The sequence below is a fragment of the Hakea prostrata genome, chromosome 8, assembly GCF_041222555.1.
Source record: "Hakea prostrata isolate BN-2017 chromosome 8, UWA_Hpros_2, whole genome shotgun sequence".
Taxonomy (NCBI): domain Eukaryota; kingdom Viridiplantae; phylum Streptophyta; class Magnoliopsida; order Proteales; family Proteaceae; genus Hakea; species Hakea prostrata.
This window is the reverse complement of record NC_142607.1, coordinates 4980690-4992531: the sequence shown is the minus strand read 5'-3', so window position 1 is coordinate 4992531 and position 11842 is coordinate 4980690. Positions and strand designations below refer to the sequence as shown.

The following is an 11842-nucleotide window of genomic DNA, read 5'->3' as shown; positions in this document are numbered from 1 at the left end:
TTTAACTAACCATCAATACAAATTATTGCAAATAAAATTGTTTAGGGATCCACTGGGGGCCTTTGGTTCTGTTGTTGCTTTACATAACCGACAAAATTATGATCTAGGTTAGATGCATGGTTACTACATTATTATTACATTTTACATATAAGTATATAATTATATAAGAAGGATTTTTGTTAAGCATTAAAGTATTAATTAATTTATTTGTGATAATGCAGCTAAGTGGTGGTTTCTGTATGGGGCCGATGCAGAGAAACTCCGGAGAGTGGCAGCAAAGATCCTCTCCCAGACTTGCTCTGCCTCTAGGTGTGAGAAGAATTGGAGCACATTTGGCTGATTCACTCCCAGAGGAGGAACAAGTTGGGAAATGAATACCTAAATGACCTCGTGTAATGCCACTACAACATGAGACTGAAGTTAGAACATGTCAGTTTTAATGGTACCCGTGAGATGGATAGGGACATCTAGCTTGATGATATCTTCGAGGTTGCTACAGATGAGCAGCATCCCCTCACTGATTGGTTGTTGGATGGGGGTGAGCCAGCATTATACCAGCCTAGAGGTAGGCCAGACCTAGTCATTGCTCAAGCTGTGGGAGTTGATGTAGATGAGTACATGGCATCTTGAGAGGGGCAGGTACATGTACAGGCGGCTGCCGCCATTGCGGGTGAGAATTGGATGGTACAGCCTGGCACACACGAGGATGATCCAGATGACACCCTTCTCCCAGTCCTAGTCAGACTCGGAGGGATGATGATGATGATAACGACGATGATGACAATGGTCTTGGTGGTGGTGGTGGTGGAGGAGTACATGAATGATTACATGTTCCATTATCAGAGACATAGCATCCCCCCTAGAGATACATTGGAGAGACTTAGTACACGCATGCCACCCGGATGATGATCATGGTAGTGAGCTTTATCGTGGTCGTCCTACAAGCTACACTTGGTTTGAGAGGGGGCTGACTCATTGGGGGAGCAGTAGCACATGCATGGTTATGGGCCATATGGCTATGGTTATAGTGACGATACTCGATCATATAATATGGCTCATATGGTCATTTCGATGGTTGTCGGGAGTGATGGGGTCCATGAGCTTGGAGGAGTCTGTAGGCTCCACACCTGCTAATGGTTATGTTGTCCCTTCCGCTTATGGACATGATGATACACAGCTATCTTCTAGGAGTTCGCACTACCATGGGTATAACGATGGATCTTCCATGAGCTTGGGTTCGCAAGATGGCAGCACGTATGGGGGTTATAATGGTTGGGGTCATCATCATCATAGTGTCCCGTTTATATATGCCTCCATTTGGCTCTGGGACAACTTCTATGTTGGAGGCAGCATACTGATATCCTTTCGATCATACAATGCCAATTGAAGAGCTCCGTTCATGTTACCCCCCTGATGGGATCGAGTAGTTTTACGACCATAGATGATGCCAATTACAAAGCTCTGGTTTCTATGTATGTCAACAACCATTAGACTTTGGGGGTGTAAGTTTGAAGTTGTAGCCTTTGGGCCTTGTACCACACTATCATGGGACACAGAGCTGACGGATCCACTAAGGCATAGTACTTGGAATTGAGTATTGATAGGTAAGTAGTTGAATACATGTATTTGTATACTAGTATTGTAGTATTTTTTTTAATGATGTTTATCTCTCTATTGTCATTGTACATATTTATGTTGGTTTAATTGTTTAAAATAATGTTATATAATTATAGTTTTACCAGTATGCAGTCGGGTATATGCTGATCGAGAACACCAATTTGCTGAGTTTTTCAGCAAAACCAGCCATTTCACTACGGTTTATTGGCATCAAATTAAGGTAGACACCAAGTTTCAACCCAAATTGAACAAAAATACCCCCCAAAATTGGTGGGGGGGGGGGTGAAACTTACAGAACCATGGGCAAAATCTCGCCAAAATATCAGCGATATTTCGCACCTTGCTTAATAATAGGGGCGTCAATAATTTCAAGCAAAAGCAAAGGGTATTGTTAGATTAATAGTTTTAAAAAGTACAGGGGATAAGATAGTGAACAAGCTATATTTTGGAAGGGAGGGGTGCTAAGGAATTACCCTTGTTTAATATCTTCAAAAACAGGAAGGAATTTTATCATGTGTGAGTTAAGGAAATTTAAATTGGCGTAATCCATCTTCATTTTCAATGAGAATTTCTTTTTTGATTTTGAGGATGGCAAAACATGAAAAGCCTTCTCAAGCACCTACCTCTAACAACCCCCTTCAAACTAGTGGCCATTGTATATGATATGAGGTGTTTAGCCTACCTCACTCTATCTTGTGAGTTCCTGTATGTACCCAGACTTGCAAATTGTATGGTGCATACCCTACCCCAAGAGGCTTTGTCACTTGAGACAGCGACTAAATGGCACGTCTCCACTGCTTGGTTAAAGGGGATCACCCTCTTGCCAAGCCCCAATCTCTCTTTGAATAAATTCGGTTTCTTCTAAAGAAAGAAAAAGCATTCTCAAACAATTTGGATCGGTTCGTTTTCTGAGAACGTTAGAACAACCTGATTTAGCAAACACATTTTGGTCTTTCTGAAGCTCCAAGAACTATAGAACGTCCAAAACAATTCTCTTGCCCGCTAACAAACATGCTAGAGCCCGTATAAAGTTCAACATTGACATCAAGCATCATTCGCATATTCTAACATGTTATCTTGTTTGAATTTTCACCCAAATAAGAAAAGTCTTTTTTGAATAAAGGCATTGGTCGAAACTTGGAAGTGACAACTGATGGGAGTCAAGCCAGTGTATTAGATGAAACTTCTACACAAGGGGATCTTTTGCTGGTCATGAAAACAGTGTAAACTTCTATCCTTCAATGAAATTTCCTTCATTACTTTTCATAGAACAGAGTATAAATTTTTACATGAATAGACCTTGCTGCAACCTCACTGAGAGTATGAACTTCTTAATTTCTACATTGAGAAGATACTAATTCTTCTTCAACAATGGCTTCTTCGGTATGCTCAGCATCATAATGTATATGTTCCATGGAATGTTCTTCAGTTTCTTGGTGCAAGTCCTTGGAAACACTTACAATGCGACTGATCATATATTTTACCTGTTGCCAATGTCTTTGCCACCTTCCATGTGCAAAAAAGAATCCTTCTATTAGCAGTGCAGTGATTGAAACAACTGCTACTATGGAGAGAAGACCTCCGAAGCTTTCCAAGGAGAGGTAGTCGGTTGACACTGATGAACTATCTCCATTGTTGCAATTTGTTTGATTTTCTAACCACCCTTGCTTAATTTGGTCTAGTGCTCCATCATCAGTGAGATTTAAGATTGCCCTTGACATGTAAGAGACTAGGGGGGAGCCTTTTGGGAATACCTAAAGAATTAACCACGACACTCTCATCAAAATAAATTTCTGACAATGTAATGAAAGGAACCACCTAGGTAACAAGATCTAGCGTATGGCAGACCAGATGGGAAGAGAGAGAGAGACTTACAAAGCCAAATCCTTCAGAAGAATAGACACGTCCGACCATGGAGTAATTACAATATGCATTCCGGAAGACTTGAATATATGGAATTTCATCAAAAATGGCATCAACTCCTCCATTAGCAGAGCCATTAGATAAAGCATAATGATATTCTTCTGGTGAGCCATAGGGCTTGAGTTTGGACTTATCAAACTGCAAATAATTTATCAGGAAATCTTCCACAAATGAACCATCCTGATATCCGACATAATACCCATTTCTCTTGAGGACGTTAACATCTGTAATTGTTGGCATCAACTGCCGTACTGTCAACGTAGATGAAAGGCTAGCAGTGTAACTCTGTGTTATGATTAGCACAAAGAACACCCAAGTGAACAACACTAACCTGGTTAAGTTGCTCTCAATCTTCTCTCCTGCAACCATTAAAATAAACACTTCTTATTATTGTCGGGATGAACATCAAGAAATCATGACCAAAAACTGAAACAAATTGAGACAATACAGAGATCTAACATTGGTCATTCACTAGTGTGATGTGCTATGTCCATGGGCGAATAAAAAAAACTTTCACCATGTTTGAAGAAGATTTTAATGGAGATCTCTCACCAATAGCTAGGATAGCATTACAAACACTCAAAACCCTAAGGCGAAAATCCTCAAATCTAACAATGACTCAATAGGAGAACATAAGGTACATGTTTATTAAATTTCAATTGGGTAGACATGTCAACCGGAGTCCTTTTATTTTATCACAGATCTCATAAATAGGTCATTCACGTTGTCCACCAAAATATGTCGGTGTGGGTCAATCTTCAAAAGTGGGTATAAGAATTCAGGTCAGACATGAAAATTATGTTGATCCTCATAGGTTAGAGGGTGACCTTGGTGCAATAATCAATATGCTCGATTGTGATCAAATGGAAGCGGTCAAAGTGACTGGAAGCAGCTTCTCAGAGAAGTATGGATAAGGCTGCGTACATTAGGACCCTGATGGTGGTAGAAACCTCGTGTACTTGGTAGTTGGTACACCTTTTGCCTTTCCAACTCAGTTCCCTGGTTGCTTGCAGATTTGTGATTGGGTCTACTGTGAAGTGTTTTTTGTTTTTGCTTTCATAACACCCCATGGAGTTCTTTAAATAAAGTGATATCTCCTATGAAAAAACCCAAAAGAGATGGAAGATGTATACTTACGTTGGGCAAATACGAGAGTTAAGAAGGAGAACCAGATGCTTGTTTGAATTTTTTCTCTACGAGAGCTACCAAGCTCGGGATTCTTACGTTCAAGAATCCAAACCACGAAACCAATGTAGACAAAACCTAGCATAGTCACCACCCAAAGTTCTGGGCTTAATGGCTGTAAGAACAACCAGAACTCTTTCCCCAAATTACTTTGCATTGGCACAACCATTGTCACCCCAGAGTCTGTATAAGGCAATGTGAAATCGACATACATAGATCGATTATACAAAATCGATACATCTCCCACTACTGCGTCGAAGTTCTGCTTGTTTGAATCATAATAAAAAAATAGAATGACTATTTATTCATCTAGATTGAAAACGTATATGTTAATGCCTTTCATGAACATAATAGAAAAGAAACCATAAATCCACCATACTCACATTGAGATAAATCTGATGAATTAATTCGTCATAGCTCGGAAGATCATTTCCATCCAGTGGGAAAGCTATATACTCACGGGGGAGATCGAAGGGTAGTATACTTGCTATTTTATCAAACACTTCTATACAGAAACCTGTGATATTAGTCATCTTATTGGTGATGTTGTCTCTTTGCATGCTCACAAATTGATTAAAACCAGTCTTAACTGGCACCAAAACTTTTAACTTATCTTGACCATTTGCTGGTGAAGCCCAACCTTTTGGCTTGGTTACTGAGTCTCCTGGCCACACAATAGCTTTGAGGCTGCTCATAGAACCTGAAACTGTTCGGTTATTCATTATGTTTAACTTGCTTGAATTTCCTCCCATTGGGGTCCAATATCCAATCACTCTCTCCCCTTCTCCAATCACATTGAATATTAGAAAAGCAGAAGATTCCAACTCTCCGTTGACCAAATGGAAATTGCCACTGAGGCCTTTAAATCTGGTGTTTAAAATCTCCTGGAGAAGTTCTGGGCCAATTGTTGAGTATCCAAGGCTTGAAAGATCTGTTAAGTTACTAGGAGTGCTACTACTCAGGAACTGAGGATTCAAGGTTTTAAGTTGCTCAACTGCCATGGCTAGTGCCCAAGCTGTATCATATGCCCATATATCATAAAGGCTTGGCTCAGATATTTCATTGTAGTTTGAGTAGAACATTCTTTGCCATCTGGTTTTGAAATCTTCAAGCGCTTTGGATTTTGGTACATATGGCCTTACACCCAATACACCTTCCATTGAATCAAGAACACTGGAGTTCATGGAAGCCATTAATCTTGATAATCCAGCTGTAACAATCCAAGCATAACCTTGGTTCATCATTCCTGCATTGTTTGCACTAATAAAAAGCCGAGACCCAACAGAAGAAGACATGTGGACAATGAAAACCCTAGTTGGCATGGTTTTCAATTTCTGAAGCTCTATTAATATTTGATCATCAGTTGCATCCAGTGGAATGGTACTCCTATATGGCACATGAACGTCAATCTCTTGGAAGGCATCAATGAAATAGGGTATTATCCCATTTCCATAGTCAGTATCTTCATGTATCAAAACCACTTCACTCCATTCAAAGTATTTAACAATGCCAACAACAGCTTTAACTTGAGCAGTGTCATTAATAGCTGTTCTTATAAAGTATGGACTTTTAAGGGGCGAAAGAGAAGGACTTGTTGCAGAGAAAGAGACAATTGGCACTTGAGCTTGTTCTCCAAGCTGAATCACAAATGAAGCTTGAGTGGATTCTTGTGGCCCTATGATAGCTTGCACCTTTATTTCTTTCATCAAATATAAAGCTGCATTTGTAAAATCTAGTAAATAATTGCACCAAAAAAGAAATCTAGTAATGAATTGAAGGGTGTATTATTTGGGCCAATTAAATTAGTAATAGTTGCAATATATATATATATATATATATATATATATATATATATATATATATATATATATATATATATATATATATGACTTTTGATGGTAACAAAATCATCGAGCTAGTTCATATTTGAAAAATCCTTTTCACGTATGAATAAATAAATTTTTGAGAACAAGTCGAGGAAAAAAAACAACATTACATCCTGTTGTATAACAAGATACATACATATTGGTAATTAACCTTCTTTCTCTAGTTGCTTCTTCATGCTTTCAAAGAGCTCTCAATAATGAGGCATGTAGGATTAGTATCATAAATATCTTTTGTTTTTTCCTTGATCTATTGCATTCAAAAAGAAATTTATCAGGTACTAAATCTCTTTACTAAAATTTCTTTACTGGCAACTCAAGAAATATAGCGAAAACCATAGGAAACTCTATTAGTATTTGCCGTTAGGTCATGGTTATATAAGTTTGTAAGCTCTAAACTGCTTCTATATTCTCGTGAGTTTATCATTTTATTTTAACCTTCATAAAAACATAAGGCTAAAGTGTAGCTGAATGGACATGTGAATAGGTTAACTGAACGACTCTAAATATTTACCGTCAAATTTGTTAAATTAAATCTAAATCGTCCAGTAAAATTCCCACCCCATTATTTATGAGTTAGTTAAGTTGTACCTAATATCACCGGTTCTCAATTCTCGTTGGCGGTAACATCTATTTCTTCTTCCTCTGTTCCTTCTCTAATATAGTTTTTCTATAAGTACAACACAACAGATTTTCTTGGGAGACTTAGAGGAAAAATGTTAGATTTTGTGGGCAATTCACTGAACATAAATATGTGGGAATTTCTTGTTTGTATCCTTCAAGATGGAATTAAAAACAAGAAACGAGTCATGAGAGCAAGGAAGACAAAAAAGACAAAAATTACTTTTTCACTTCTTCAAAACAACATCAAAAGAATTACTGCAATCAAAGGGTCCAAACTTGATGAATGCAGATGAAAGAGTTTTCAATGATGTCGATGGAGACTGGAGAAAGAACAGAGGAAGAAATAGAGAAGGATTAAAAGGAAGAAAAAAGAAACGTTATTCTAACCGCCATTGTTTTCTTCTTTTCTTTTTGAAAATTTAACCCGTGATAGAAGGTTATCTTAACTAACCCATAAATAATGTGAGAAAAAATAGGAATTTTATTGGATGATTCAAATTTAGTCAACAGATCTGACGATAGAAATTTAGAACCGTGCAGTTAAGATATTCACACATCCATTCAACTACCGCCTTCCCAAACATAAAACTTGGAAAGTAAACAAGGCAGATTATTAAAAAATGACTACTTTACCCTCCATAAACATTGTCTTCTTGGTTTCTCTATTCAACCTTGGTATATCTCCCTAAAACCTCCACCTCCATCGCTCGTCGAGTAGTAAATTTCATTGTCGTGTTTGCTCCAATCTGGGAGAAGCCCATGCGAGAAGAACCTGTGCCTAAGACACTGGTGCTATTTCAATGGATTATGGCTAAATGTTCACTATTTTCCTCAAATTGGGAAGGGATTTCAAACTGGATTTGCCTTTGCTTGTGTTGTGTCTCTACTTGTGGCTATGCCAGTGATGGCTTTGGAAATGATGGGTGTACTGCGTAGGGATCTGTATCAGGTCAGAATGCTGCTGTTAGTGTGGTTGAGATTTCTAACTGGATTTGCCTTTGCTTGTGTAAAAACAAAAAGGCCGGAAGAACAGATTGATCAGAACTGATCAAAGTTGTAAGTAACCGAGAAGAGAGGTGCGTAAACAAAATGGAAGAGAAAAGAGAGGAGTTGTAGCCGTGAAACTTAAGAAATGGAGACAAGCAAAACCGGAAATGGAAGAGAAAGAGAAAGGAGGGAGGAAATCGTCATTTTCGATGTTGAGGAGGGAAAAGTATTACGGAATAATAATAACCATTTCAAGCTAGAAGAAATTTGTTGTCCCCGGATACTTTAGACTCTTGGATTTGGGACAAAACAAAGGATGATATACAATCTCATATGATGAAATCTCAAAGGGCTCATGGGGATTCGTATCCAAGGCCTAGTCACATCATTGCTAAAGAACTTGCTCTTTTTCAAATTTTTGTTGATGGATCATGGGATAGTACTTCACACAAAGGAGGTCGAGGGTGTATCATGTGGGATTATAATGGTGGTTTTGTAGCGGCTCAAAGCAGGTTTGGTCATAGTGCTTCACCAACATTGTTGAACTTGAGCAATTAGAGATGGCATTGTTCTGGGCTCTTCTTTAGGAGCGGTAGATTTGCATCTTCATTCGGACTGTTTACCCGTTGTTAGGGCTCTTCTGGGTCTCCAATCATCCTTGGATTGGATGTGTCTCAGTTTAGTAGTAGATATTTTGAAGCGTTGTTCTTTTTTCCATAGGGTTTCTTTTAGTTATATTCCTAGAATTGGCAATGGCTATGCGGATTTTCTTGCTAAGAGTGCTAGCAGGTTATCTCTAGATAGATCTTGGTGGGGTATACCACTTTTGTTTATTGTGGATCCCTCCCGTTTGTATAGGTCTTATGACCTTAACTCTTTCATCTAATTTAATCGCTACTTGTTTGTTTTGGCAAAAAAAAAAGAAGAAATATATAAGGGTATGATCATAATTTTTCACCATTAAGGGCATAATGGTCTTTTTCTTTTTCCAACTTGTGGTCATAGAAGGACATTTCGGCGAATTTCGGGCAAAATTTCATAGAAAATCGCCCGGTTCGCTAAATACCAAAACTTTATCAGCACCGAAAACGAAAAATTCAAAAGATCGGTGATATTCGCCAAAATATCGCGATAAATCGCCGATCGTTATCGACCATTTGACGATTCTTTTGCAAAATATTTCCAAATTATCAATAAATTCGCTAATAAAATCGATTTTACAGTGAATTATCAACTGTATTTTTGTGTATTCTCTCTTTCTCTAGAGCTTCTGCTTTCCTACTTCTTGCATTCTTCCCCTATTTTCATTCGATCTTTGATAAATGCCAATAGATCTTACTTCATTCTTTTTAATATTAAAGCAATCAATCGCACACAATCGAACAAAAACAGGATGAAAAGAGACATAGATTTTACCCTAGTTCACTTTAATGTGAGGCTAAATTCAGTATTAGGTTTTTCACTATATTCTTTTCAAACAACTTGTTACAAATGTTATGTTACAAGATCTTTCTATTCATAGGCCCAAGCTCAAAGTGACATAGGACCTCTATAGGCTCTAGGGCAACCGTGTTCATCAGCAACATAATTTGAAGCGTGAGCCATACTAAATAATTCTTGATGGGTATAACATTATTTGTGACGATCAAGTGGGATTTCACCCAGATCTAGGAGTTCTATTTTTGCATGTATGAAGTCAAGTATGTGCCAATCATGAACAAAAATTTAGGCGATGTATTAGGCCAAACTAACGATCCCGGTATATTTATTAACATCAAATTATGCTAGATGCCAAATTTGGCCCAAAAAAACCTAGAATAAATACCCCTCAAAATGGGGAGACTGAAATTTGGCAAATTTCGCTGCTTCGCCAAATTCTCCAAAGGGCGAAACGGTGAAATTCGCCAAATTTTCGCACCTTGCTTGTGGTATGGGAAGATAGTGATCATCAATTTGGCAAACATCTAGAGTGTGTATGTTTTTCATCATATATCTTAGGGTGTCCTTGAAATTCTTTTGATCTCCTTTTATTTGTATATTTTTTTTATCAAATAAAAAGATTTGATCTCATTTTACTCCTAAAACAAAGAAATTTTATCTTATTTTTTTAAGGCAAAAAATAAAATCCATTCAACCATAAGAGAACAAAACTAAATTGGTAACCAATTAAAATAAGGAAAATTTTGAGCACCATCCCCTGAATTACTCCTTGAAATTAATTCCACCTTCTGAGTTATTCGATTCACCAATCAAATCTCCTATAGGGCACAAATATATGAATGACATCTCTATCGTTAGGAAATCACACATTTAAATGCTAATGTAAGCAAGTTGAATTTTTTGAAAATGACAAAAATACCCTTGAACTGAAAAACCCTCCACAACTCTTCCTCATCTTCCTGTATCATCTGCAATCATTGCACTCTTCTTCTTCTTACATTCTTCCATCTTCTACATGATTTATGTTCTCCCAAGTTTATCTTTTTCTTTTTTCTTTCCTTCATCTTCTTTCTTTAGGATGTTGGGATAATAATGAAAATGGATAAACAAAAACTAATTAAGACTAACAGTGTTAGAAATAGAAGGTCTGATTGTTAAAATGAATAACTCAGGAGATGTCATTAAGTTTAGAGGATAACTTAGAGGGTGTAGCTGAAATTTTTCCTTAAAATAAAAACTATATAAAAAACAAGGGGAATAATGGTTAAGAATTGGTTTGCCGAAGTACCTGAGGCTGCTGAAACCACAACACTATTTTCAGAATCCATTGGGTGTAGAACAACTCTTGTTGTATAATTTGCATGAATTCCATAAAAATCAGATAGAGCCATATAGATACAGCTCTGAGCAATCTCCCCCATTTTGGATTTTGAATCGAGAACAACTCCAATATGAAAGAAAGATGTATTTGAACTAAAACTTCCATTTTGAGCGAGTATATAGTTGATGGAGAAGCTGGAAAATAACAAGCAGAAGAGGGAAAGGAGATACTCTGATTTCACCATTTTCAAGCTTATGTTTTTCTTTTCTCCTCTTCTTTTTGATAATGATTCTCAAGCTTAAGTTTAATATACAAACAACCTTCCCGGGACACCTCATGCATGCTTTGGAAGTGGTCCTGCAAGCGGTGTTTTCTAATGGTGCTACAGTCTAGTTTGCTTTCAGTTTTGAGTCTTTGACCTTGCTTATGTACCCAAAAAAAATTAAAAAAATATTTTAACTTTTATATATAAAGGGAAGAATTTGAATACTACTTTCAATAAAAAGGAGACATGCTTCACACATAACAATATTATGGATACATTACTTTCTTCCCCAAAAACCCTAAATCAGACAATAGGAATGGAAGAATGGAAGAATGGCGACAGGATTTATGGTATTAATCTAGTGGTCTAGTGGTCAATGATTCGTCTCATTAAACAAACAAGCAAGGGTAGTCAAGTATGTTCAATTGAGTGGTTCAGCAATTGGAATTTTCTACCCACAATGGTAGAAGACTGTTCTCCCCTCTTATCCTTCCACCACATATTTAGAAAGAGGTCTCACTTTTAATTTATCTTATCATAATATAGGCCGGTGGTATACCCTTTGTCCTAAATGTATGGTGTTTTAGGGGCGTGAGG

The 11842-nt window shown here is 37.4% G+C and overlaps 1 protein-coding gene across 1 annotated transcript; it reads right to left on the bottom strand.

The window, feature by feature from the left end:
- Nucleotides 1–2948: 2948 nt before the first annotated feature.
- LOC149006440 (glutamate receptor 2.5-like) lies at nt 2949–11050 on the bottom strand. The gene is made up of 5 exons (XM_089165420.1): nt 10948–11050; nt 5109–6442; nt 4678–4987; nt 3493–3899; nt 2949–3371 (listed from the first exon to the last, which is right to left on the bottom strand). The coding sequence occupies exons 1-5, from the start codon at nt 11048–11050 to the stop codon at nt 2949–2951; spliced, it is 2577 nt and encodes an 858-aa protein (XP_089021546.1).
- Between the last annotated feature and the right edge of the window lie 792 nt (nt 11051–11842).

Excerpts from the sequence above, each read along its gene's own strand:
- LOC149006440 (XM_089165420.1), bottom strand. The coding sequence starts at position 11,050 with ATGGCTCTATCTGATTTTTATGGAATTCATGCAAATTATACAACAAGA. Across the intron at positions 4,988-5,108 it reads TTCATCAGATTTATCTCAAT|AACTTCGACGCAGTAGTGGG; the intron begins GTGAGTATGGTG and ends TCAAACAAGCAG. Across the intron at positions 3,372-3,492 it reads CTTCTGAAGGATTTGGCTTT|GTATTCCCAAAAGGCTCCCC; the intron begins GTAAGTCTCTCT and ends TTAATTCTTTAG.